At 54.7% G+C, this 27,724-nt stretch overlaps 1 protein-coding gene across 2 annotated transcripts; it reads right to left on the bottom strand.

The window, feature by feature from the left end:
* Nucleotides 1–812: 812 nt before the first annotated feature.
* On the bottom strand, nucleotides 813–27,724 carry LOC135299888 (uncharacterized). Of its 2 annotated transcripts, XM_064419291.1 has the most exons (22): nucleotides 26,377–26,440; nucleotides 26,217–26,288; nucleotides 26,029–26,130; nucleotides 25,484–25,600; nucleotides 25,093–25,164; nucleotides 24,933–25,004; nucleotides 24,744–24,845; nucleotides 7,588–7,695; nucleotides 6,797–6,868; nucleotides 6,637–6,708; nucleotides 6,448–6,537; nucleotides 5,903–6,019; nucleotides 5,513–5,584; nucleotides 5,353–5,424; nucleotides 5,164–5,265; nucleotides 4,599–4,706; nucleotides 3,451–3,507; nucleotides 3,178–3,249; nucleotides 2,992–3,090; nucleotides 2,434–2,547; nucleotides 1,640–1,805; nucleotides 813–1,110 (listed from the first exon to the last, which is right to left on the bottom strand). In XM_064419291.1, the coding sequence occupies exons 1-22, from the start codon at nucleotides 26,411–26,413 to the stop codon at nucleotides 948–950; spliced, it is 2,058 nt and encodes a 685-aa protein (XP_064275361.1). In that variant the 5' UTR covers nucleotides 26,414–26,440; the 3' UTR covers nucleotides 813–947. The 2 variants fall into 2 exon arrangements, with proteins under 2 accessions (XP_064275361.1, XP_064275362.1); XM_064419292.1 differs by lacking the exons at nucleotides 26,029–26,130; nucleotides 26,217–26,288; nucleotides 26,377–26,440 and adding an exon at nucleotides 27,385–27,724 and having other exon boundaries at nucleotides 6,448–6,549.

The following is a 27,724-nucleotide window of genomic DNA, read 5'->3' as shown; positions in this document are numbered from 1 at the left end:
CGGCTCCTCCTGGGCATGGAGCTCAGTCAGTGCTGGGGCTGGGTGTGCTTTGCTGCTGCTGCCACCTGGACACTGGGGTGACCGCTTGTCCTAGGTTGCAGTGTAAAGATGTATTCTAATGCCATCCTCAAGAGCTGCTGAAACCAGGAGGGGCATTGTTTCTTCCTTATCTCCTGTTAATGGGCCCATCAATGTCTTGCCACATGAGTCAGAGATAACTCCCTCCCAGAGCCATTTCTGTTTAATGGCAAATCAAGGACCCACAGCATGAGGCAGAATGATATCAGCCCACTGTGAGATGCTCTGCCCATGGGGGAGGAGCTAAGCATCTCCAGCTGGATATAATCTGGGATTTGGGACACAACAAGCAGTCTTTCCACTGGATTCCCAGAGGAACATCTGCCCTTACCCACTGCTTTTCCAGAGGATGAGAGCTACCAGATTGTTTCTACAGGATCACCACTTCCACAAGTCCATTTCAGCTGGACTGCTACCACCACCCTAACTAGCAGGGTGTCAGGCTGTATTCTGACCCAGTCAGTGGTTTTTCTTTTGTATTATTGCATGTATTTTGTTTTTTTTTCCCTTTTCCTAATAAACTGTATTTCTGACTTGGAGTCTCTCACTGGTTTTGCTTTCAAACCACAACAGAGATCCGTCTCTTTATTTGAACAGAGGAATTGGCCATTGCCTACCCTGCAAGCGGGGGGGAGGGAGGGCGGGGAGGGTGGGGTGGGGTGTCACCTTCAGTATTTCTTAGAGGGCAAGGCCAGGGGGCTCAGGGGCAGAGGAAGGGATGTGTTGGTCTCAGGAAGGGCTGGAAGGTGCTGGGCTGGTCCTGGGGTCTCTAGAGGAACTCGGGTTGGCTGGGATGGGACAGACGGAGAGAAAAAAAGGGATGAAGGCAGCTTGGGGAGGCCCATGGGGAGAGCAGATGGCAGTGGGATCTATGGGGCAATAAGAGGCTTCCTCGTCGACGGTTGTTCTGGGGTCCTCTTCACAGAACACTTTAGAGGGCTGTCCAGGCCGTTCCTCCTGCTGGAGGAGCTGCTCACGCTGTCTGGGTGTGAGGTGCAGCCACCGTCTTCCAACTCCTGTCCCGAGGTGCTCCTGTGCAGAGAGGAGGTGGCCGAGGCCCCAGCTGCCAGTGGCACACAGGGACCCTCGTGCATAGCAGGGCCCAGAGCTGGCAAGGCTCCCCAGCACGGCTGGAGCTGCTGGCACAGCTGGGCCCCGCTGGACAGCTGCCCCTCAAGGCCCCGGCCAGCAGGGCACGGCTCTGGGCAGGGTCCCTGGCCAGGAGCGGGCCCCAGAGCGCCACTGCCTTTCAAGGGCAATCTCGGCCCTGCTCTTTCTCCGCCGCACCTCCCTTGCCTCTGCCCTGTGCCTTTGGGGCTGCTCTTGGCCAGGCAGCCTCAGTGGGAGCCAGCACTGGCTGCAGCCCCAGCGGGGCCCCCAGGACAAGGCCCAGCAATTGAGAGGCCAATGGAAGCACTGGGCAGCAGCCGAACCCTCAGCAGAGTTGTTTGGACAATCATGGACTGGCCACAACTCCACTGCAGCCTCAATGGGAATGTTCCCCGTCCAAATTAGACTTCCAAAACATGTTGTTTGAGGGGGAGAGCAACAAAACACTCACTGTTTTCTCTTCCAGGAATACCCGATTCCAAAGCAGTACAACATGAACACAAGCCCCAAACAAAGCAAACTTGCCAGTAACAGTAGCCAGCAGCCTGTTCCCTGACAGAAACCCCTTCTGAGGCCATCCTGGGCATTGGGAACAGGTCTTGTGGTGCCGGCTGCATCTGTGGGAGCGATGGGGAGCGTGAGCCCGTGCTGTGCTGCACTGCTGAGCTGGCAGCACGGTGGATACGGGCAGGACGTTCTCTGTTTCCCCCAGAGCTGGGGCCTGCAGGCACCTTGCCGGCCCTTGGCACAGGCTGTGCCAGCCAACAAAGCCCAGCAGGCCGGGAGGAGAGCCCGGGGGCAGCGCAGCTGCTTGGGCAGTGGCTGCTGCCAGGGACACGGGCCAAAGCCATCCCTGAGCAGCCACTGCCAGCCCTGGCCCTCCCTGTCCCGTGACAGCTCCCCCAGCCCCAGGGGACAGGCTCAGGCCCTGTCAGGAGCCAGCGCAGCCCCTGCCCAGTCGGGAGCCAGGGCTGGCTCTGGCCCTGGGCTGGCAGCAGGGCTCCCGCTCGGGGCTGCTCCTGTGCCTTGGGCCTCTGGGCACTCAGGGCCAGCTCCGCAGCAGCTGCAGCGCCAGGGACGTTGCTGCACCAGTCCCGTTTCCCCGCGGCTCTGAACAAGCTCCAGAGGCCAGGAAGCCGAGGAACCTCCAGCTTTGGCTGCTGCTGGACTGGGCAAGGGCAGGCCCTGGGGGAAGAGCTGCTGCCACACAGCCCCGGCCAGGGCTGAGCCCAGCACAGCAATTACCTGCTGTGCCTGTGCACGTGTCTGTCATTGCCTTCCTTCCTGCAGCTAGGGCTGCCAATGAGCCACTGCTTCTCCCTGGCTGTTCCTCCTTCTGAACAGCCTTTTGGTCCATCACTTGAAAAAGGAAAAAAGGGACAACAGGAACAAATGGAAATATTCCCCATTGGGGAGGTGGCATCTTCATGAGGCAATGCTTGTCAAAGTCACAGGTAAAGATCAGGAAAAAGCCCAGGTGATTGGGGCTGGGCCAGTGCACTCCCTTGTTCAAACAGCTGCACCTCCTGATCTTCTCAGAGACTGGGAAATGGAAGGGGATCTCAGGCCCACGGTACAGTTGGGGCACCCTATCAGCTAATGCCAAATTCCATCCTGCAGAGGCTGGGGAGGAATTGCAGCCAGGCCAGGCTGGGAAACAGCCGTGCAGGGCATGAAAGTAGTAGCGGGGCAGCGAGGCTGCCATGGATCTCTTCCTGCTGTGCCGGGCACGGCGTGTCCAGATGTGCAGCCAAAGCCCCCGGCTGCTGAGTCCCAGGGGAAGCATGAGGGAAATGCACCCACCTTGTACTCCGGGTGCTTCCTTCTGTGTTTCTCTCAGGAATTCATCTGCCTCATGAGACTTTTTGGCTGCAGTATCTTGGGTCTTTCCTTTTGGAGGACCTTAAGAGAAAGTGGTTCCATTTCCCAGGAATGGATCCCACAAGGGGAGGGCTCAGCCTGTGGGGTCACCAGGGACACACTACTCACCCCTGCCATGGGAGCTGGGTTGGGGCCAAGCATCCAGCCCTGGAGCTGAAGAAGTCCTCCCTGCAGACACACCTGTAACTCAACAGCCACAGAAGCTTCTGCCATCTCTGCTGATCTGCACGGGCACCACTGAGCCGCAGGAGCGGTGAGGGGATCGTGCAGGCCGAGGGCACACACGTGCATGGTTCTGTGCTGGCACCTGCAGCGCTGCCTCCCTGGCCCAGCTTTGGGCTCTGAGCTGGCAGCTCTCCCAGGGGAAAGGCCTTGACCTACCCTCAGCATATCCCAGAGCCTCAGTCCTGGATGTGGGGCCTTCACCAGCAGGTTCAGCTGCAAAGAAAGGCAGGACAGAAGAGCTCCTGTGGCACTGCAGGAGATCCTCAGGCTGCCCACAAAGCTCAGCCCCGGGGCACAGCCCTGGGCCTAGCCCGTTCCCTCTCTGCTCTTCTCTGTGTCTCCATAGAGCACATGGTAGGACACACTGGCATTGCACACGGGAAGAAGATTGAAAGCTAAATGCTCCTTCCTCCCACTGACAGCAATCCTGTGGGATCCCTCAGGGATCCAGAAGGGAGCAGGGCAAGATTCTCAGAATCCCTCAGCCCTTCCATAATGTTAAGGGAAATGGCTTATGAGTGAGCTCTTGTGTCATTGACACTGATTATTCTGTCAAGAAAGCCACATGGAGGAATAGACTCCAGCATCCTCCAGGAATTTCAAGCCATTTTCCGGCAAGGCTTCAAAAAAATCAAAGTCATGATTCCAGTCTAGAAGGAAGCAGATATCAGAACGATATCAGTGGCATTCTAGGATCCCCTTCTGCCACAGGGAACTGGCCACTGCCAGGGGGTCGGCTAAGGCCATGGGAGCCAGATGGGAATGGACATGGCCAAAGGTGCAAAGGGGCCTGGGGAGCTCTGGGCTGGCTCCTGGTCACTCTCCACACTCTTTCCCTGCCCTCAGCAACATCCCTGCTAGGGGTGGCTGGAGCACCACAGGGCCCCGGGGCTCTCTCCTTCACATACAAAAGAAATCCTCCCTAAAGCCCTGGGGAAAACGGCAGGAGGCATTGCCAGAGCTATCCCTCCCTCCCTCTGTCCCTCCTGCCCTCCTTCTGTGGGGACAGCTCCCCCAGATCGCAAGGGCAAACAGCCAGGCCCTCTCAGGACACACTGGAGCCTTGCTCTCCCCCTCTGTCCTTTCCCCACCGTGGGCACCCCATGCAGTCACTGCCAGGTTTCAGGACATGTCTCCCATGGAGGGACCCCAGCAGGACTGCTCAGTACCCGAGTGCCCTGAGCCTGCTCGGGATAATTCCCCTGGGCTGTGCCGCTCTAGTCCAGGCTGTGCCCGCACTGCCAAGCAGCAGAGAGGGCAGCTCAAGCCTCAGCAGGGCTCAATCCCAGAGGCACAGCAATTACCTCCTGTGCCTGTGCCTTGTACAGCCTCCCTTCCTGCAGCAGAGGCTGGCACGGAACCACTGCTTCCTCTGGGAAGTGCTTCCATGTGCACAGGCTCTCCTTTCATTTCTGCAGAATGGAAAAGAGACAGCTGGATCAGATGGAAACATTCCTCACTGGAAATGGGGTAGGGGACAATTTCAGGAGGCATCACTTGTGAAAGGAATGGATAAGGATCAGAAAACACCCAGGATTTTGGGACCACCCAGGCTGGTTCCTTCCCCAAACAGCTCCAACATCTGAACTGCCAGGGCAGAAGGAAATTGCAGGGGATCTGAGGGTGGGCATGGAGTATGGTGCAATTAGGGCTGCCTATCAGCTGATGCCAAATTCCTTCCTGCAGAGGCTGGGCAGAAGCTGCAGCCAGGCCAGGCTGGGAAACAGCCCTGCAGGGCGTGAAAGCAGCAGCGGGGCAGCGAGGCTGCCATGGATCCCTTCCTGCTGTGCCAGGCACGGCGTGTCCAGATGTGCAGCCAAAGCCCATGGCTGCTGAGTCCCAGGGACAGCACAAGGGAAATGCACCCACCTTGCTTTCTCTGCAGACGTTCCTTCAGCATTTGCCACATGATTTCTAATGGGTCCTGGAATTTCTTTTCTGCCATGTCTTTGGTCTCTCCTGTCGTAGGACCTTAAGAGAAAGTAGTTCCATTTCCCAGGAATGCATCCCACAAAAGCAGGGCTCAGCCTGAGGGGTCAGCAGGGACACACTACTCACCCCTGCCATGGGAGCTGGGCTTCTCTGTATCATCCAAGGTAGGAGTTGGTGAAGTCGTCCCTGCAGACACATCTGGAACACAACAGCCACAGAAGCTTCTGTCACCTGGTCCTGACCAGTCAGTCAAACATTACGCCTTGGTGGAACAGTGAGAACATACCTGCAGAATGCCCAGAGGGTTTCAAAACTTCATAGCGCCAGGCTAACGGAGAATCCTTCCCAGCATCCCAGTCTGGAAGCAAACCAAGATGAGAACTGTTTCCATTGTGTGCCAGGGCTGGCTCTGGCCCTGGGCTGGCAGCAGGGCTCCCGCTCGGGGCTGCTCGTGTGCCTTGGGCCTCTGGGCACTCAGGGCCAGCTCCGCAGCAGCTGCAGCGCCAGGGACGTTACTGCACGAGTCCCGTTTCCCAGGGCTCTGAACGAGCTCCTGAGGCCTGGAAGCCCAGGCACCTCCAGCTTTGGCTGCTGCCGGGCCGGGCAAGGGCAGGCCCTGGGGGAAGAGCTGCTGCCACACAGCCCCGGCCAGGGCTGAGCCCAGCACAGCAATTACCTGCTGTGCCTGTGCCCGTGTCTGGCATTGCCTTCTTTCCTGCAGCAGAGGCTGACACTGAAGATGGAGTGCTTCCTTCAAGAAATGCCACCTTCCACTGAAGCAATATGTCCATCTCTTGACAAAGGAAGGGAGACAGCTGCATCAGATGGGGCTGTTCCCCACTTGGGCGGTGGCATCAGAGGTAATATTTGTGAAATTTATGGAGCAGGAAAATGGGCAGGTTACAGTGGCATGATGTGAGCACTTCCACCTCCAAACAGCCACCCTTTCCTAATCTGTAGGGCTGGATATAGTGGGGGATCTCAGGGTGTGTTAGAGTTTGGGCTGCCTGTCAGCTGATGCCAAATGCCTTCCTGCAGAGGCTGGGGAGGAACTGCAGCCAGGCCAGGCTGGGAAACATCCCTGCAGGGCATGAAAGCAGCAGCGGGGCAGCGAGGCTGCCATGGATCCCTTCCTGCTGTGCCGGGCACGGCGTGTCCAGATGTGCAGCCAAAGCCCCCTGCTGCTGAGTCCCAGGGACAGCATGAGGTAAATGCACCCACCTTGTCTTGTCTGCAGGAGTTCCTTCAGCTCTTGCCTCATCTGTTTGGATGGTTCCAGGGATATCTCATCTGTTGTATCTTGGATTTTCCCTGTTGGAGTAACTTAGAGAAAAATATTTCCATTTCCCAGGGATGGATCCTACAAAACCAGGGATCAGCATGTGCGGTCAGCAGGGACACACTACTCACCACTCTGATGGGAGATGGGCTTTTGTGCAGCTTCCAAGGTAGGAGCTGGAGAAGTCCTCCCTGTAGACACATCTGTAACACAACAGCCACAGAAGCTTCTGTCACCTGGTTCATGCCCAGTTGTCTACAATTCTTCCTTGGTGGCACACTGAGAACATACCTGCAGGAGGCTCCAAGGGCTTGGAAACTTTATTCATCCAAGCTAATGGAGAAGCCTTCCCAGCAACCTCATCTAGAATGGAGCACAGATGAGAACACTTTCCAGGGTGTGCTGGGATCCCTTTCTGCCACAGGGAACTGGGCACTGCAAGGGTAAAGCTGTGGGAGCCAGATGTGAACAGAGACATGGCCAAAGGTGCACCGGGGCCTGGGGAGCTCTGGGCTGGCTCCTGGTCACTCTCCACACTCTTTCCCTGCCCTCAGCAACATCCCTGGGAGGGGTGGCTGGAGAAATGCAGGGCCCTGGGACTCTCTCCCTCATACACAGAAGAAATCCTCCCTAAAGCCCTGGGGAAAACTGCAGCAGGCAGTGCCACAGCTATGCCTCCCTCCTTCCCTCCCTCCCTCCCTCCCTCCCTCCCTCCCTCCCTCCCTCCCTCCCTCCCTCCCTCCCTCCCTCCCTCCCTCCCTCCGTCCTGCCCTCCTTCTGCTGGGACAGCTCCCAGATCCCAAGGGCAAACAGCCAGGTCCTCTCAGGACACACTGGAGCCTTGCTCTCCCCCTCTGTCCTTTCCCCACCGTGGGCACCCCGTGCAGTCGCTGCAAGGTTTCAGGACATGTCTCCCATGGAGGGACCCCAGCAGGACTGCTCAGTACCCGAGTGCCCTGAGCCTGTTCGGGATAATTCCCCTGGGCTGTGCCGCTCTAGTCCAGGCTGTGCCCGCACTGCCAAGCAGCAGAGAGGGCAGCTCAAGCCTCAGCAGGGCTCAATCCCAGAGGCACAGCGATTACCTCCCATGCCTGGGTCTGGTATGGCCTCCCTTCGTGGAGCAGAGGCTGGCATGGAACCACTGCTTCCTCTGGGTAATGCTTCCATGTGCACAGGCTCTCCTTTCATTTCTGGAGAAAGGAAAAGGCACAGCTGGATCAGATGGAAACATTCCTCATTGGGAATGGGCCATGGATCCCTTCCCGCTGTGCCGGGACAGTCTCATCCAGATGTGTAGCCAAAGCCCCCGGCTGCTGAGTCCCAGGGGAAGCATGAGGAAAATGCACCCACCTTGTCCTCCCTGCCGCATTTCCTTCAGCTCTTGCTTCATCTGTTTGGGGGGTTCCAGGGATATCTGGTCTGTTCTGTCTTGGATCTTCCCTGTCGGAGAACCTTAGAGAAAAATATTTCCATTTCCCAGGAGTGGATCCCACAAAAGCAGAGCTCAACTTGTGTGGTCAGCAGGGACACACTACTCACCCCTGCCATGGGAGCTGGGTTGGGGCCAAGCATCCAGCCCTGGAGCTGAAGAAGTCCTCCCTGCAGACACACCTGTAACTCAACAGCCACAGAAGCTTCTGCCATCTCTGCTGATCTGCACGGGCACCACTGAGCCGCAGGAGCAGTGATGGGATCGTGCAGGCCGAGGGCACACACGTGCATGGTTCTGTGCTGGCACCTGCAGCGATGCCTCCCTGGCCAAGTTTGGGCTCTGAGCTGGCAGCCCTCCCAGGGGAAAGGCCTTGACCTACCCTCAGCATCTCCCAGAGCCTCAGTCCTGGATGTGGGGCCTTCACCAGCAGGTTCAGCTGCAAAGAAAGGCAGGACAGAAGAGCTCCTGTGGCACTGTAGGAGATCCTCAGGCTGCCCACAAGGCTCAGCCCTGGGGCACAGCCCTGGCCCCGGCCCAGCCCCTTCTCTCTCTGCTCTTCTCTGTGGCTGCACAGAGCACACGGAAGGACACACTGGCATTGCACACGGGAGGAAGATTGAAAGCTAAATGCTCCTTCCTCCCACTGACAGTGATCCTGTGGGAGCCCTCAGGCCTCCAGAAGGGAGCAGGGCAAGGTTTCCAGATTCTTTCAACCTTAAGATTATGATAACATTAATGGTTTATAAGTGATCTTTTGTTGCATTGATCCTGATTATTCACTCAGGAAAGGCTGAATGAAAACTTGCCTCCAGCATCCTCTAGGAACTTCAAACCATCATTCATCAGGACTTCCTGAGAACCCATGTCACGATTCCAGTCTAGAAGGGAGCAGAGATCAGAAACATTTCCATGGTGTGCTGGGATCCCCTTCTGCCACAGGGAACTGGGCACTGCAGGGGTGTTGGGTAAGGCTGTGGGAGCCAGATGTGAATGGACATGGCCAAAGCTGCACAGGGCCCTGTGGAGCTCTGGGCTGGCTCCTGGTCACTCTCCAACCTCTTTGCAGGCCCTTTGCAACATCTCCGGAGGGGTGGCTGGAGTAGCCCAGGGCCCGTGGGGTCTCTCTCCCTCCCACAGAGGAAACCCTCCCTAAAGTCCGGGGCAAAACCATTCCCAGCGCTTTCCAGGGAGCAGGGAGCGCTGTCCCGGGAAAGGGCAGCCAGGCTGCCGGCTCACCTGCTCGCCGCGCTTGCAGCGGAGCAGCCTGGGCAGCCCTGGCAGGCAGGGCCACGGCCAGGAGCAGCAGGAGTAGGAGGCGCAGAGCAAGGGCCATGCTGCCTTGTCCTCCGCCAGTCCCGCAGCTCTTGCTGCCACCGCTGTCCCGACACTGCTGTCCCAACGTCAGCACCGCTGCTGCCACCGCCGCTGCTGCCGCAACAGTTGTGCTCAGGGACTGACTGCTAGTTCCTTGTGCTGCTGTGCAACCACGGGGCTCTGGCATCTCTGGCATCTCTGTGACATCAGGGCCTGCTGAGAGCTCAGCCTGCTGTGACACCAGAGCCCTGCTGTGACCTCATGGCCTCAGCTGTACCCCCAGAGTGTGTGCCCGTCCGCATGAATGGACTGCCCTGATTGTAAATGTTTTGCTTCATCAAAGGACCATTGCTCAGCAAAAACTTTGTTTTGCCTGCTAACATTGCTGGTCAGGCTGCGTCCCTCAAGATGCTCTTGATTGTTGCAGTTCAAATTTATTGTATTGATTCCATTTCAAGTGTTATTTAAGGGCTCTGTTGTGCCCCCATGTTTTTCCTGAGTTGGTTCACCTGTGGGTTTTACCCTCCCTCCAAACTGTCCCTCGTGCCCTTCCCCACCCCTTGTTCCAGCTCTTTCCCTGCCTGTCAAGGCAACCCAGCCCCTTGGTTCCCAAACCTTTGGGCTAATCCCTGACTGCAACTCCCCTTTGGAATTCCCCTACTCCTGGAAGCCCCATTGGCCCTTGTGACCCATCCTCTCCACCCTCCTACCCCAACTGGCCCCAGACACTTGATGTAATCCCCTCACTCCTCTCCTGAGGATTCCCTATTGGTTCATTGTTTGCATCCACCCCATGACTTGTATGTGTACAAAACCCCTTGGGCAGTACAGCTAGGGGCTTCTCATCCTGTTCTCTTCGCCTGGACTAAGCTGTTCCTTGCGGAACCTGAAGACAAGGATCCTCCTCCTTTCTCCTGTGCCTCATCCCTCTCGTGGCTTGTGTCTGGCACTGGAGAGCAAGTGGCACTAAAGGTTCTGCCTCTGGTAAATCCCCATAGCGAGGCAGTTTCCGACTCCTGCCATAGTGCCGGAGTTCTAAGAGCTAGCCCAGGTTCCAGCACTCACTTCACTAATGTACCGAATGCCCCTTCTTCAGAGCCTGCTCTGGTTCTCTGCCAGCTCACACAGCAGAGTGTGACTCAGATACTGCAGCCCAGAGTTAGGTTGTTGCAACATTGAAATGGGTGTGGTTGGCAGGATGGCTGGGCATAAATCACTACAGAACTAAAGCAAATGTGTGCACTGTCCTAGGCTGGACTTGAATAGACACAGGAATTGTGGAAAGATGAGGACAAGATAGCAGAGAACAATGGAAAAGCCAGCTGAAAAGGAGGACATGCTAAAGGAGTTATTTGTGCACATTTGGGGGTATATTTTCTTGGGTGCAAAGTAAAACCAAAAGCTTCTAAATGCCGAAATGGGGAGAACTGTGTATGGTAAATAGGTATGATTCATGATGACAAAATTGAAAGAGTAATCAATACTGATACAGTAATATTTGGAAATAATAAAAAAGTTAAAGTTGTTCCCCCCTCTCCCACCCACTTCTCCTGCAGATGTTCAGAACAGGAGGAAGCAAGAGATAACTATGACTAAATTTAGTTGGAAGAGAGGAGAATTTTGTTGGACACCAGGGAAATGTTGATTATATGATATCCACTGCTTTAATGTTAGAACACAATATTGGCTTATACAGTACCAGCTGGGTGCGCATGTGTAATCCAAAAGGTGAACTACAGGACATGGAGGAAGAGGAGAGGCCTTCCTCAAAGAAGATCCCCAAAGAGTGGTACAATCTCCTAAAAGAATGGTGGAGCATGCTTGGTGAAGGTGATGATGAAGGCGGTGATACAAGTGTGAGGAATCGAAAGTGGGAGGAGATGGTAATGACATACAGCATAATAAGGGGAATTTTGGCTTGACAAGCTAGTACGTGAGGTGACAGGGGTCCAAAAGCCCTGCACTCCGTACTCCACGCATAACCCGCAAGGTTATTTTTGCTTATACGCTATTATCAGGACCAAATTATTCGTTATTTACAGCAAATTATATTGTCAATATTTTGAGTGTATTTAAATGTATATATATACATCGCCATTGTGAGCGAGGTGCAAGGGGTGGAGCTTCCTGAGTTGCAGCTGAGTGGCTGATTATAAGATCGTTGAGCAGCTGAGTGGTGTGCCATTGTGAGCGAGGTGCAAGGGGTGGAGCTTCCTGAGTTGCAGCTGAGTGACTGATTATAAGATCGTTGAGCAGCTGAGTGGTGTGCCATTGTGAGCGAGGTGCAAGGGGTGGAGCTTCCTGAGTTGCAGCTGAGTGGCTGATTATAAGATCGTTGAGCAGCTGAGTGGTGTGCCATTGTGAGCGAGGTGCAAGGGGTGGAGCTTCCTGAGTTGCAGCTGAGTGGCTGATTATAAGAGGTCTCAGGGGAGCGCGGCGACCCGGAGCGGGCAAACAGAGGTGTGGTGAGTCTCTGGGGCATAAACAGGGCAGTTTGCGCGGCAGTTCGCGCAAGCAGGGCAAGCAGGCAGGGTTGCCAGCTTTCTTGCTAGTAAGGAGTCCTCTCTCTTCTTTGAGGTTTTCCTGCTGCCTAGTTGTGGTTGAGGTGTCTGTTACTAATGGTTTCTACAAGGTCAAAAACTGTGGCTGGTGTAAATGGGGAAGTGGAGCCCTCCAAAAAGGATGTGTCTGTACAGACCCATCCGTGCCCAGAGTGTTTGAGCTTATCTGTGGCTTCAGGGAGCGTTGTGGAGGAGACATGCCTGCGATGTGAGCAAGTGAATGACCTCCTTTCATTGGTGGCTGAGCTTAGGGAGGAAGTTGAAAGATTAAGGAGCATCAGGGAAAGTGAAAGGGAAATAGACTGGTGGAGTTCAGCCCTTCCATCTTTAAATGAGGCCTCTGACCAAGAGACTGAGAACTTATATGCCTCCCACCCTCAGGCAAGAGAAGTGCACCTGGTGGATGAAGAGGAGTGGAAATTGGTCCCCATTCGGGGAGGTAATAACAAAAACTCCTCCCCATCCCCATCATCCAGCCAGGTACCACTACAGAATAAGTATGAGGTCCTGGAACTAGAGACCCAACTAGATGACTTAGAAGAAAACTGTCTGCCCATTGAGCCCCCCAGTTATGATCCATCTGTAAGATGGATCACTACCTCTAACATCAAGAAAAAAAGAAGGGTAATCGTAGTAGGTGATTCCCTTCTGAAGGGAACTGAGGGTCCCATCTGTCGACCAGACCCATCCCACAGGGAGGTCTGTTGCCTCCCTGGGGCCCGGGTACAAGATATCACTGAGAGACTTCCTGGGCTGATTCAGCCCTCTGATTATTATCCACTACTGATACTCCAGGCTGGCAGTGATGAGATTGAAAAGAGGAGTGTCAAGGCAATTAGAAAGGACTTTAGGGTACTGGGGCAGGTAGTTGAAAGGTCAGGAGCTCAGGTAGTGTTCTGCTCAGTCCCTTTGGTGGCAGAGGAAAATGATGAAAGAAACAGGAGAATCCGCATCATCAACAAATGGCTTAAAGGTTGGTGTCATCGGCAAAATTTTGGATTCTTTGATCATGGGGAAACTTTTACAGCATCTGCTCTGCTGGAACCAGATGGGGTACATCTCTCTGTTAAGGGCAAAAGGTTTTTAGCTCATGAACTGGCAGACCTCATTGAGAGGGCTTTAAACTAGGTTTGAAGGGGGAAGGGGATGCAGCTGGGCTCTCTGGAAGCAGGCCCAAGGGTTACAAGGCCAAGTTAGGGGTGAAATCAGCAGCCCAGCTGAGGTGCATGTATACCAATGCACGCAGCTTGGGCAAAAAACAAGAAGAGCTGGAGGCCATGGTGCAGCTGCAGGGCTATGATGTAGTTGCCATCACAGAAATGTGGTGGGATGACTCACATGGCTGGAGCGCTGCACTGGATGGCTACAAGCTCTTCAGAAGAGACAGGAAAGGAAGAAGAGGTGGAGGGGTAGCCCTTTATATTAAGCAGACTCTTGTTGCCATAGAAATTGAAACTAAGGAAGATGGAGTTGAATGTCTATGGATAAGAATTAAGGGGAAGGCCAACAAGGCTGACACCCTACTGGGAGTCTGTTATCGTCCACCCAACCAGGAAGAAGAGGTTGATGACTTGTTCTATAAGCAGCTAGGTAATGTTTCAAGATCATCAGCCCTTGTTCTTGTGGGTGACTTCAACCTACCAGACATCTGCTGGGAACTTAATACAGCAGAAAAGAAGCAGTCCAAGAAATTCTTAGAGAGTATGGAAGACAACTTTTTGTCACAGCTGGTGGGTGAACCCACCAGGGGAGGGACTATGTTAGATCTGCTGTTTACAAATAGAGATGGGCTGGTGGGAGATGTGATGGTTGGAGGTCGCTTGGGTCAGAGTGATCATGAAATAATAGAGTTCTCAATATTTGGTGAAGTCAGAAGGAGCACCAGTAAGACTCTTGCACTGGATTTCCGGAGGGCAGACTTTGGCCTGTTTAGGAGACTTATTCAAAGCGTCCCTTGGGAGACAGCCCTTAAAAACAAAGGAGTTCAGGAAGGGTGGACATGCCTCAAAACAGAGATCTTGAGGGCACAGGAACAGACTGTCCCTGTGTGCCGAAAAATAAGTCAGCGGGGTAAACGTCCAGCCTGGCTGGGCAAAGAGGTTCTAGAGGAACTCAGGAATAAAAAGAGGACCTATCAGCTTTGGAAGGAGGGTCAGGTCTCTAAGGAAGTATTCAAGAAGGCTGCTAGAGCATGCAGGAAGAAAATTAGGGAGGCCAAATCTCAGTTTGAACTTAGAATGGCGACTTCTGTAAAGGATAACAAAAAATGTTTTTACAAATACATTAATGCTAGAAGGAAGGGTAAGACCAGCCTTAGTTCCCTATTGGACAAGGCAGGGAACTTAGTATCTGCAGATGAGGAGAAGGCAGAAGTGCTTAATGACTACTTTGCCTCAGTTTTTAGTGGGAAGATGACTTGCCTTCAAGATACCTGCCCCCCTGGGCTGGTTGATGGGGTCAGGGAGCAGAATGGTTCCCCCTTTATCCAAGAGGAGACAGTCAAAGAACTACTGAAATGCCTGGATGTTCATAAATCTATGGGACCTGACGGGATTCACCCCAGGGTAATGAGAGAGCTGGCAGATGAGCTTACAAAGCCACTCTCCATAATTTACCAACAGTCCTGGCTCACTGGTGAGGTTCCGGAAGACTGGAAGCTGGCCAATGTGACACCCATTCACAAAAAGGGTGCAAAGGAGGATCCTGGTAATTATAGACCAGTCAGTCTGACCTCAGTACCTGGCAAAATAATGGAACAGTTTATATTAAGTGCCATCATGAAGAATTTACAGGATGGCCAGGGTATCAGACCCAGTCAGCATGGGTTTAGGAAGGGTAGGTCATGTTTAACCAACCTGGTCACCTTTTATGACCAGGTAACCCGCCTAGTGGATGCAGGGAAGGCTGTAGATGTTGTTTATTTGGATTACAGCAAGGCCTTTGACACTGTCTCCCACAGCATACTCCTAGATAAGCTGGCAGCCTGTGGCTTGGACAGGAACATTCTGTGCTGGGTTAGGAACTGGCTGCATGGCCAAGCCCAGAGAGTGGTCGTGAATGGTGCTGCATCCAGCTGGAGGCCAGTCACCAGTGGTGTCCCTCAGGGGTCTGTGCTGGGGCCAGTTCTGTTTAATATTTTTATTGATGATATGGATGAGGGTTTAGAGTCTTTCATTAGTAAATTTGCAGATGACACTAAGCTGGGAGCATGTGTCGATCAGTTAGAGGGACAGAGAGCTTTGCAGAAGGACTTGGAACGGTTGGATGGATGGGCAGAATCCAATGGGATGAAGTTCAACAAGTCCAAGTGCCGAGTCCTGCACTTTGGCCACAATAACCCCCTGCAGCGTTATAGGCTGGGGATGGTGTGGCTGGACAGTGCTCATGTGGAAAGAGACCTGGGGGTACTGGTTGACAGTCGGCTGAACATGAGCCACCAGTGTGCTCAGGTGGCCAAGAAGGCCAATGGCATCCTGGCCAGTATCAGGAATAGTGTGTCCAGCAGGAGCAGGGAGGTCATTCTTCCCCTGTACTCGGCACTGGTGAGGCCACACCTTGAGTACTGTGTCCAGTTCTGGGCCCCTCAGTTTAGGAGGGACGCTGAGATGCTTGAGCGTGTCCAAAGGAGAGCAACGAGGCTGGTGAGGGGCTTGGAACACAAGCCATATGAGGAACGACTAAGAGAGCTGGGTTTGTTTAGCCTGGAGAAGAGAAGACTCAGAGGTGACCTTATCACTCTCTACAACTTCCTGAAGGGTGGCTGTAGTGAGCTGGGGGTCAGTCTCTTTCTCCGAGCAACAACAGATAGAACAAGAGGACACAGTCTCAAGCTGCGCCAAGGGAGATACAGGTTAGACCTAAGGAGGAAGTTTTTCACAGAAAGAGTGGTCAAACACTGGAATCATCTGCCCAGGGAGGTGGTAGAGTCACCATCCCTGGATGTGTTTAAAAGGAGACTAGATGTGGCACTTAGTGCCATGACCTAGTTGAGGTATAAGATAGGATGGGTTGGACTCGATGATCTTGAAGGTCTCTTCCAACCTAGAGATTCTGTGATTCTGTGATTCGGTGATATTAAGCTACATAATTCAAATTGCTGTTTTTATTTCATTTTGTTTGGTTGGTTTTGGTTTGTTTTTTTTTTTTTTTTTTAATTGGATAATTGGGCAAATATGGCCTGTGGAATGTCCTCCACAGCAGAGTGTCAGACCTCTGGATCTTTTTAAACAATTTTATCAAGGTGGAACTGTGGCAGCTTCAGCTGGTGCCTCTGGGGAACCTTGAACAAAGAACCCCTGAGCTTTTCTACCTTCCCAGGTGAAGTGTGATAGTCTGGGGTCTTCCTGCTGTGTCCGAGTGCCGGGCCACTGGCTGGCACCACAGGTCCCCAGACCCTCTGCTGAGGCATCCCTCTCCTAGAGTCAAGTTTAGTCTGTCACTTTCGGCTTTTCTCTCTGATCCACCACCAGGACCAAAGATCACACGGTCCTGAGGATGTAAAAATACCTGTTCCTTCTGGAACATTGCTGTTGCGTGACAGCCGTGCAGGCAGAGCGGGCAGCTGTAGGGATACTGACTCGTTTCCCTGGTGCCAACCATGCTGCATACATCGAGCTGCTGGTGTTGGTGCTCACTGGGACGCGGCCCGGCCCGGCACCACGGGAGTTACGAAGGGTCTTGAAGGAATCCCCACGCGTTAAAGCAGACGATTTAGCCTGGGATTTTAAGTTGTTTCTCAGTTAACCTTGTAAAAGGCCAAAACAAGTCTCCTATGAATTCTGTCCCTGTCAAGTTCAGTTCTGCCCCGAAAGCCCCTCAGCATTCTCAGGGCAGTGGCAGGAGCCGGGTGCTGGCCCGGGGCCCCGCTGGCCGGGGAGAGCACTGCCCAGAGCGAGCCCCTGCTGCCCGGGATGGCCACAGGCCCGGGGAAGCCGGGCCGGCAACGCCAGGGCCCTGTCCAGGGCTCCTGGGGCTACTCTGGCATCTGTTCCATCCCCTCAGGCGCTGAGCGGTGCCCGTCCCGCGAGGCTGTCTTTGCCCGGCCGCAAAAGAGGCAGGGCCAGGGCTGTGGCCCCTGGGCTGGCGGTGCCGCCTGCCCGGCGCTCAGCACCGCCCGTGCCGTGCCGGTGCAGCGTGACCCGGCGGGGCAGCTCCGCCTCGGCGCCTCGCCACCGCCATCCCGGCACGGCGGCTGGCCCTGGGCCGCGGCAGCCCCGAGCCGCACGGGCCCGGGAGGGACTGCCGGAGGTCCCCGTCCCCTGCGTGCCTCAGCAGACACTCCAGCCCCACTGCGCGCAGCAGGAGGGGCACAAAGCACCTGCACGCTTATGAGCATCCACAGTCCTTTCTACATGTGAAATGAGACCCCAGAACCCCGACATGTGCCTCAGGAGAGATCCCAGCACCCTGCACACTTTGGGAGAGATCCCAAACCCTCTGCATGCCTCACACAGGATTCCAAATCCCTTGCACGACTTGAAGTGGACCCCAGTGCCCTCCATGCCTCAGAGGAAACCTAAAATATCCCTGGGTGTGTCACGAGGGACCCCAGCCCCTCGTGCACCTTAGGGGAATTCCAAAGCCCCCACATGCCCTACAGGGAAGTCCAGGCCAGCTATGCCGTGTGTTTTGACCTGTAAATCAAGCCTGATTGCACCTGGGTTTTTGTGTCTCTGGGGCTGCTCACCAGCCATGTCGGACCCCGAGGCCACACAGCCCTTCCCTTCCCTTCCCTTCCCTTCCCTTCCCTTCCCTTCCCTTCCCTTCCCTTCCCTTCCCTTCCCTTCCCTTCCCTTCCCTTCCCTTCCCTTCCCTTCCCTTCCCTTCCCTTCCCTTCCCTTCCCTTCCCTTCCCTTCCCTTCCCTTCCCTTCCCTTCCCTTCCCTTCCCTTCCCTTCCCTTCCCTTCCCTTCCCTTCCCTTCCTTCTGGCCCTCGCTGAGAGCAGCAGACCCTGTGCAGCACCCTGGATTGGTGATGTTCCAACAATTAGGTCCTATCAAGTGTGTGTTAATTAGGGAGGAGCTTTGTTTTGCCTGCTGACATTGCAGGTCAGGCTGTGTCCCTGGAGATACTCTTGATGGCTTCCCTCTTTTCCTGGGCATGGCACTGGAGGAGGTCTGGGCCCAGATGATCCCACGGAAGGAAATGTCCCTCAGCCCACGGACGCTCAGCATGGGCTGCCCCATCCCCTCGGGGCCCCACCGCTGGTCACAGTGAAGCCATATGCAGAATAAATAGACTCCACTGTTGCCCTGGTTTTTAATGTTCTGTCCTGGATTAGGGTCAGTCTGGGAGAAAACCTCCAAATGGGCCCCCCAGAAAGCAACCCCACATGGCCCCTTCCCCCCAGCGGTTCGGGAAGGATTCCTTGGAGAGAAGTGGAAAGAACCTGTTTATTTGACAGGCAAAACACCCCCGGCACACAAAATGAACAATACCAGATGACAATGCTTTCACTGATCTGAAAAGGATGACAAATTCAGAAAGTCTTTCCTGGCAGTGGTGGCTCTGTTGTCGCCCCCTCCGGCGCTGGGGATAGCTGCTGCAGCCACAGGATGCAAACTCTCAGTGTTTCCCAGGTCCCAGTCCGGAGCAGGTGTGAGTGGCCCTAAAAAGGGAAAGGAAAAACAGTCCAGGGAAAAATCTGGACTGCTTAGCTAAACTGACTAACAAGCAGAAGCCAAAAAGCAAAAGCAAAGCGGGAGCAGAGCAGAAGCAAGAGCAAAGCAAGCAAGAGAAAAGAAAGCAAAAAGCAAAAGCTGCACTATGTACTGCGCCATCTGTCTGTCCTGCCAGCCGTGCGGGAGCAGGCTGATAACAAACCAAAACGAACCTTGCTCTTCAGAGCCAGTCATGAAGGCACAGTACGTAATATCCTGCATTAACAGAACACAGGACTGGGGATGCAAGCATCATAACCTCACCCTAGGACAAGTTCTTCTAAGCCTTCTGATGTTTACATTCTTGTAACAAACTTTCTCATGCACTTTATGCAAATAACGTATTGTTATGCATTCTTTTCTGCAGGAGGAGAACTTTGATGGACTGTTGGTTTGTCCAGTGTCATTGGAGAGGTGGCACTTTCACCCTCCAATCCACTGTCACTTTTGGAAATCTGTAAATGTTGGAGTCAGAAATTCAACTCCCCTCTTTTTTACATGGAGAGATGTGTGTCTGCGTTGTTTTATTTCATGTCCTGTAGCAACACTCCACAACCTGATGTAGTTATGAAGTAGGTATGCATGTCAGGGCCTGGCACAAGCGAGATGGCTCTCATGAAAACTTGTGCCCCGAGCCCTGGTCTGAGCCACATCTTTGTTCACAAACATGTTCCATATGCAATGCATTACACAATCTCTTCATGCACATTCAACCCCTGGCCCCGCCTGTCCTCCCCTCACATGGCGATGAGATCCACACCCTTCTGGGCACGCGTTGTTTCCTGTGGTGGTCACACTGGGGTCTTTGGTGGTCTCTGAGGCCGATGGCTGTGGTCTTCCTCATGACTGAACTTTTGAACTTTTCTCATTTCTGCGTGCACTGTGGTCCCCTGGTGCTTATCTGAGTACGTCTGTTGGTTTTGATCAGTTTGGAGACAGAGGAGCTCCTTAGTCTAGGCTTCTTGCATTCTCGGGTCTTCTCCTGGTGTTATGAGTAAAAAAGTCATCTGTAGCTATGATATTTTATTAAAAACCTGTTCCTGGGATTTTTCCTCTCCTGAGGAGCTGAGGGCCTCAGGAAAGAAATGTAAACAATAACTATCTGCTGCTGTGGAATGCAACAGGTGCATCTTCCATTTGGTCCATGTGGATTGTTTTCACTTGATGACCAATCACAGCCAACTGTGTTGAGCCTGTGAGCAGTCACAAGATTTTTGTTATGCATTCTATTCTATTCTTCTTCTTTGTAGCCTTCTGGTCATTTTTTCCTCTCTGTTCTTTTAGTATAGTTTTAATATTGTATTTTAATAGAATATATAATAAATCAGCCTTCTGAAATGGAGTCAAGCCTCGTGTCTGCACACATGGGGTGTTCGCCCCAACAAATTATCCATTTTTTTTAAGGCTGCAAAGTTAAACAGGTTGGGCCAGTTGTTGAGGGTTGAAGTGTTGACTGTTTGTTGTTGATAGCTTCATGTTGCAATCACCCCTTGTTAATAGTTTTTCTTCAATTACCTGTTAATGGTTAGAAATCAAGCGCAATTGTCCCCCTGCTGCTTCCCCAGAGCCTGCAGGTAGCAGGGTAGAGGGGGTGACGTCAGAGCTAGTATGCAGATGAGAATGCATTTCACCACACTTTGCAATTTTCCAGGAAGAAAACCCTAAAAACAACAAGCCAACATGGAATTAAGAAACCTAAGTAATGTCTAAAGGTGAGGAACTGAATCCTTAGTATCTGCTAAGATCCTTTTTATTCCTCACCCTAACCTGAAAGGATGTCAGATAGAAAGAGGACCTGGAATGTTAGACCAAAAAAGTGGAATTCCCACTACTCCCTCGAGGACGGAAGCCCCAGCTCTGCCTGCATACCAGCGGACACAGCTACATCATCCTCCTCCTCCGTGCCACTCCTGGGAGCAGCAGGGGTGCAGGCGACCTGTCGTTTCTCCCCAGCCTGAGCTGAATTTTTTAAATAAAGGCATTAAAAAGGAGAAAGATCTTCTGCCCTATTTATGACACTGGTATTGTCCTTCATAGCAAGAAGCTTCAGAAATTTGCATTTTCCTATGCTCTGTAAACCATGGCAGAGTTTTCTTAAGTAAAAGGTTAAAATTCAACACATACTTCTACAATTTAAAATTTAAATGCTTAGTCCATATTGCTAACTTAATTGAACCCCCCAAAACCTCCATTTCAACAGCAGCCCCTGCCTGGCTTCTGCCTGCCCACACCGTGGGCATCCACGGCTCCTCCTGGGCATGGAGCTCAGTCAGTGCTGGGGCTGGGTGGGCTTTGCTGCTGCTGCCACCTGGACACTGGGGTGACCGCTTGTCCTAGGTTGCAGTGTAAAGATGTATTCTAATGCCATCCTCAAGAGCTGCTGAAACCAGGAGGGGCATTGTTTCTTCCTTATCTCCTGTTAATGGGCCCATCAATGTCTTGCCACATGAGTCAGAGATAACTCCCTCCCAGAGCCATTTCTGTTTAATGGCTAATCAAGGACCCACAGCATGAGGCAGAATGATATCAGCCCACTGTGAGATGCTCTGCCCATGGGGGAGGAGCTAAGCATCCCCAGCTGGATATAATCTGGGATTTGGGACACAACAAGCAGTCTTTCCACTGGATTCCCAGAGGAACCGCCGCCCTTACCCACTGCTTTTCCAGAGGATGAGAGCTACCAGATTGTTTCTACAGGATCACCACTTCCACAAGTCCATTTCAGCTGGACTGCTACCACCACCCTAACTAGCAGGGTGTCAGGTTGTATTCTGACCCAGTCAGTGGTTTTCCTTTTGTATTATTGCAAGTATTTTGGTTTTTTTCCCTTTTCCTAATAAATTGTATTTCTGACTTGGAGTCTCTCACTGGTTTTGATTTCAAACCACAACACAGATCCATCTCTTTATTTGAACACAGGAATGGGCCGTTGCCTACTCTGCAAGCGGGGGAGGGTGGGGGGTGGTGAGGTGGGGTGTCACCTTCAGTGTTGCTTAGTGGGCAAGGCCAGGGGGCTCAGGAGCAGAGGAAGGGATGTGTTGGTCTCAGGAAGGGCTGGAAGGTGCTGGGCTGGTCCTGGGGTCTCTAGAGGAACTCGGGTTGGCTGGGATGGGACAGATGGAGAGAAAAAAAGGGATGAAGGCAGCTTGGGGAGGCCCATGGGGAGAGCAGGTGGCAGTGGGATCTATGGGGCAATAAGAGGCTTCCTTGTCGACGGTTGTTCTGGGGTCCTCTTCACAGAATACTTGAGAGGGCTGTCCAGGCCGCTCCTGCTGCTGGAGGAGCTGCTCACGCTGTCTGGGTGTGAGGTGCAGCCACCATCTTCCAACTGCTGTCCAGAGGTGCTCCTGTGCAGAGAGGAGGTGGCTGAGGCCCCAGCTGCCAGTGGCACACAGGGACCCTCGTGCACAGCAGGGCCCAGAGCTGGCAAGGCTCCCCAGCACGGCTGGAGCTGCTGGCACAGCTGGGCCCAGCTGGACAGCTGCCCCTCAAGGCCCCGGCCAGCAGGGCACGGCTCTGGGCAGGCTCCCTGGCCAGGAGCGGGCCCCAGAGCGCCTCTGCCTTTCAAGGGCAACCTCGGCCCTGCTCTTTCTCCTCCCCACCTCCCTCTGCCTCTGCCCCACGCCCCTGGGGCTGCTCTTGGCCAGGCAGCCTCAGTGGGAGCCAGCACTGGCTGCAGCCCCAGCGGGGCCCCCAGGACAAGGCCCAGCAGTTGAGAGGCCAATGGAAGCACTGGGCAGCAGCAGAACCCTCAGCAGAGTTATTTGGACAATCATGGACAGGCCACAACTCCACTGCAGCCTCAATGGGAATGTCCCCTGTCCACACTAGGCTTTCAAAAGAAGCTGTTGGTGGGGGAGAGCAACAAAACACTCACTGTTTTCTGTTCCACGAATACCAGATTCCAAAGAAGCACAACATGAAAATAAGCTTCAAAAAAACCACGCCAGCCAGTAACAGTAGCCAGCAGCCTGTTCCCTGACAGAAACCCCTTCTGAGGCCATCCTGGGCATCGGGAACAGGTCTTGTGGTGCTGCCTGCATCTGTGGGAGCGATGGGGAGCGTGAGCCCGTGCTGTGCTGCACTGCTGAGCTGGCAGCACGGTGGATACGGGCAGGACGTTCTCTGTTTCCCCCAGAGCTGGGGCCTGCAGGCACCTTGCCGGCCCTTGGCACAGGCTGTGCCAGCCAACAAAGCCCAGCAGGCCGGGAGGAGAGCCCGGGGGCAGCGCAGCTGCTTTGGCAGTGGCTGCTGCCAGGGACACGGGCCAAAGCCATCCCTGAGCAGCCACTGCCAGCCCTGGCCCTCCCTGCCCCGTGACAGCTCCCCCAGCCCCAGGGGACAGGCTCAGGCCCTGTCAGGACCCAGCGCAGCCCCTGCCCAGTCGGGAGCCAGGGCTGGCTCTGGCCCTGGGCTGGCGGCAGGGCTCCCGCTCGGGGCTGCTCCTGTGCCTTGGGTCTCTGGGCACTCAGGGCCAGCTCCGCAGCAGCTGCAGCGCCAGGGATGTTGCTGCACCAGTCCCGTTTTCCCAGGGCTCTGAACGAGCTCCTGAGGCCTGGAAGCCGAGGAACCTCCAGCTTTGGCTGCTGCCGGGCCGGGCAAGGGCAGGCCCTGGGGGAAGAGCTGCTGCCACACAGCCCCGGCCAGGGCTGAGCCCGGCACAGCAATTACCAGTTGTGCCTGTGCGCGTGTCTGTCATTGCCTTCTTTCCTGCAGCTAGGGCTGCCAATGAGCCACTGCTTCTCCCTGGGTGTTCCTCCTTCTGCACAGCCTTTTGGTCCATCACTTGAAAAAGGAAAAAAGAGACCACTGGATCAAATGGAAATATTCCCCACTGGGGAGGTGGCATCTTCATGAGGCAATGCTTATCAATACCCTCCAGCATCCTCTGCGAATTTCAAGCCATTTTCCAGCAGGGCATCCAAAAAACCAAGTCATGATTCCAGTCAAGAAGGGAGCGGAGATCAGAATGATATCTGGAATTCTGGGATCCCCTTCTGCCTCAGGGAAAAGGGCATTGCCCGGGGGTCGGGAAAGGCTGTGAGAGCCAGATGTGAATAGACATGGCCAAAGGTGCACAGGGGCCTGGGGAGCTCTGGGCTGGCACCTGGTCAATCTCCACACTTTTTCCCTGCCCTCAGCAACATCTCTGGGAGGGGCAGCTGGAGTAGCAGGGCCCTGGGGCTCTCTCCCTCACACAGAGAGGAAATCCTCCCTAAAGCCCTGGGGCAAACTGCAGCAGGCAGTGCCACAGCTATCCCTCCCTCCCTCCCTCCCTCCCTCCCTCCCTCCCTCCCTCCCTCCCTCCCTCCCTCCCTCCCTCCCTCCCTCCCTCCCTCCCTCCCTCCCTCCCTCCCTCCCTCCCTCCCTCCCTCCCTCCCTCCCTCCCTCCCTCCCTCTGTCCCTCTTGCCCTCCTTCTGTGGCGACACCTCCCAGATCCCAAGGGCAAACAGCCAGGCCCTCTCAGGACACACTGGAGCCTTGCTCTCCCCCTCTGTCCTTTCCCCACCATGGGCACCCCGTGCAGTCGCTGCCAGGTTTCAGGACATGTCTCCCATGGAGGGACCCCAGCAGGACTGCTCAGTACCCGAGTGCCCTGAGCCTGCTCGGGATAATTCCCCTGGGCTCTGCCGTTCTAGTCCAGGCTGTGCCTGCACTGCCAAGCAGCAGAGAGGGCAGCTGAAGCCTCAGCAGGCCTCAGGCCCAGAGGCACAGCAATTACCTCCTGTGTCTGTGCCTGGCATCACCTCCCTTCCTGCAGCAGAGGCTGGCATGGAGCCCCTCCTTCCTCTGGGAAATGGCTCCTTGGGCACAGGCTCACAATCCACTTCTGGAGAAAGGAAAAGACACAGCTGTGTCAGGTGGAGTTCTTTCCCATTGGGGAGGTGTCATCCTCAGGAGGCAATATTTATCAAAACATTGATATGGATCAGGAAAAGGTCCAGGCTCTTGGGTCTGAGCCAGAGCACTTCCTCCTCCAAATTGCAGTGCCTCCTGATCTGCCCAGACACTGGGAAATTGCAGGGGATCTCAGGCCCGTGGTGGAGTTGGGGCTGCCTGTCAGCTAATGCCCAATGCCTTCCTGCAGAGGCTGGGCAGAAGCTGCAGCCAGGCCAGGCTGGGAAACAGCCCTGCAGGGCGTGAAAGCAGCAGCGGGGCAGTGAGGCTGCCATGGATCCCTTCCCACTGTGCCGGGCACGGCGTCTCCAGATGTGCAGCCAAAGCCCCCGGCTGCTGAGTCCCAGGGACAGCATGAGGGAAATGCACCCACCTTGCCTTCTCTGCAGACGTTCCTTCAGCATTTGCCACATGATTCCTAATGGGTCCTGGAATTTCTTGCCTGCCATGTCTTTGGTCTCTCCTGTCGTAGGACCTTAAGAGAAAGTAGTTCCATTTCCCAGGAATGGATCCCACAAAAGTGGGGCTCAGCCTGAGGGATCAGCAGGGACACACTACTCACCCCTGCCATGGGAGCTGGGCTTGAGTGCAGCATCCAAGGTAGGAGTTGGTGAAGGCGTCCCTGCAGACACGCCTGGAACACAACAGCCACAGAAGCTTCTGTCACCTGGTTCTTACCAGACAGTCAAACATTACACCTTGTTGGGACAGTGAGAACATACCTGCAGAATGCCCAGAGGGCTTCACAACTTCAGAGCGCCAGGCTAATGCAGAATCCTTCCCAGCCTCCCAGTCTGGAAACAAACCAAGATGAGAACTGTTTCCATTGTGTGCCAGGGCTGGCTCTGGCCCTGGGCTGGCGGCAGGGCTCCCGCTCGGGGCTGCTCCTGTGCCTTGGGCCTCTGGGCACTCAGGGCCAGCTCCGCAGCAGCTGCAGCGCGAGGGACGTTACTGCACCAGTCCCATTTCCCCGGGGCTCTGAACGAGCTCCTGAGGCCTGGAAGCCCAGGCACCTCCAGCTTTGGCTGCTGCCGGGCCGGGCAAGGGCAGGCCCTGGGGGAAGAGCTGCTGCCACACAGCCCCGGCCAGGGCTGAGCCCAGCACAGCAATTACCTGCTGTGCCTGTGCCCGTGTCTGTCATTGCCTTCCTTCCTGCAGCATGGGCTGGCACCGAAGATGGAGTGCTTCCTTCAGGAAATGCCACCTTCCACTGAAGCACTATGTCCATCTCTTGACAAAAGAAGGGAGACAGCTGCATCACATGGAGCTGTTCCCAGTTGGGTGGTGGTATCAGAGGTAATATTTTTGAAATTTATGGAGCAGGAATATGGCCAGGTTACGGTGGCATGGTGAGAGCACTTCCACCTCCAAAGAGACACCCTTTTCCTAATCTGCAGGGCTGGATATTGTGGGGGATCTCAGGGTGTGTTAGAGTTTGGGCTGCCTGTCATCTGATGCCAAATAACTTCCTGCAGAGGCTGGGCAGAAGCTGCAGCCAGGCCAGGCTGGGAAACAGCCCTGCAGGGCGTGAAAGCAGCAGCGGGGCAGCGAGGCTGCCATGGATCCCTTCCTGCTGTGCCGGGCACAGCGTGTCCAGATGTGCAGCCAAAGCCCCCGGCTGCTGAGTCCCAGGGGAAGCATAAGGCAAATGCACCCACCTTGTCTTGTCTGCAGGAGTTCCTTCAGCTCTTGCCTCATCTGTTTGGCTTGTTCCAGGGATATCTTATCTGCTGTGTCTAGGATCTTCCTTGTCGGAGAACCTTAGGGAAAAATATTTCCATTTCCCAGGAATGGATCCTACAAAAGCAGGCTCAGCCTGTGCGGTCAGCAGGGACACACTACTCACCCCGGTGATGGGAGCTGGGCTTGAGTGCAGCATCCAAGGTAGGAGCTGGAGAAGTCCTCCCTGTAGACACATCTGTAGCACAACAGCCACAGAAGCTTCTGTCACCTGGTTCCTGCCCGCTTGTGTACAATTCTTCCTTGGTGGCACACTGAGAACATACCTGCAGGAGGCTCCAAGGGCTTGGAAACTTTATTCATCCAAGCTAATGGAGAAGCCTTCCCAGCAACCTCAACTAGAATGGAGCACAATTGAGAATATTTTCCAGCGTGTGCTGGGATCCCCTTCTGCCACAGGGAACTGGGCACTGGCAGGGGTTCGGGTAAGGCCGTGGGAGCCAGATGTGAACAGAGACATGTTCAAAGCTGCACAGGGGCCTGGGGAGCTCTGGGCTGGCTCCTGAATACCCTCCACACTGTTTCCCTGCCCTCAGCAACATCCCTGGGAGGGGTGGCTCGAGCAGTGCAGGGCCCTGAGGCTCTCTCCCTCACACACAGAAGAAATCCTCCCTAAAACATGGGGGCAAACTGCAGCAGGCAGTGCCACAGCTATCCCTCTCTCCCTCCCTCTGTCCCTCCTGCCCTCCTTCTGCTGGGAGAGCTCCCCCAGATCCCAAGGGCAAACAGCCAGGCCCTCTCAGGACACACTGGAGCCTTGCTCTCCCCCTCTGTCCTTTCCCCACCGTGGGCACCCCGTGCAGTCGCTGCCAGGTTTCAGGACATGTCTCCCATGGAGGGACCCCAGCAGGACTGCTCAGTTACCCGAGTGCCCTGAGCCTGCTCGGGATAATACCCCTGGGCTGTGCTGCTCTAGTCCAGGCTGTGCCTGCACTGCCAAGCAGCAGAGAGGGAAGCTCAAGCCTCAGGCTCAGGCAGGGCTCAGGCCCAGAGGCACAGCAATTACCTCCTGTGCCTGTACCTGGCACGGCCTTCCTTCCTGCAGCAGAGGCTGGCACAGAACCACTGCTTCCTCCGGGAAGTGCTTCATTCTGTACAGGCTTTCCTTTAATTTCTGGCGAATGGAAAAGATGCTGCTGGATCAGATGGAAACATTCCTTACTGGGAATGGGCCATGGATCCCTTCCTGCTGTTCCGGGAATAATGCGTCCAGATGTGCAGCCAAAGCCCCAGGCTGCTGAGTCCCAGGGGAAGCATGAGGCAAATGCACCCACCTTGTCCTCCCGGTAGCATTTCCTTCAGCACTTGCCTCATCTGTTTGGATCGTTCCAGGGATATCTTGTCACTTGTGTCTTGCATATTCCCTGTCAGAGGAACTTAGAGAAAAATATTTCCATTTCCCAGGAATGGATCCTACAAAAGCAGGGCTCAGCCTGTGCGATCAGCAGGGACACAATATTCACCCCTGTGATGGGAGCTGGGCTTGTCAGCAATAACCACCAAAGGACGTATGAAAGTCCTCCCTGCAGACACACCTGTAACTCAACAGCCACAGAAGCTTCTGCCATCTCTGCTGATCTGCACGGGCACCACTGAGCCGCAGGAGCGGTGAGG

Source organism: Passer domesticus, chromosome 4 (genome assembly GCF_036417665.1).
Source record: "Passer domesticus isolate bPasDom1 chromosome 4, bPasDom1.hap1, whole genome shotgun sequence".
Classification (NCBI taxonomy): domain Eukaryota; kingdom Metazoa; phylum Chordata; class Aves; order Passeriformes; family Passeridae; genus Passer; species Passer domesticus.
The sequence above is the reverse complement of the archived record's forward strand: the minus strand, read 5'-3'. Positions and strand labels throughout refer to the sequence as shown.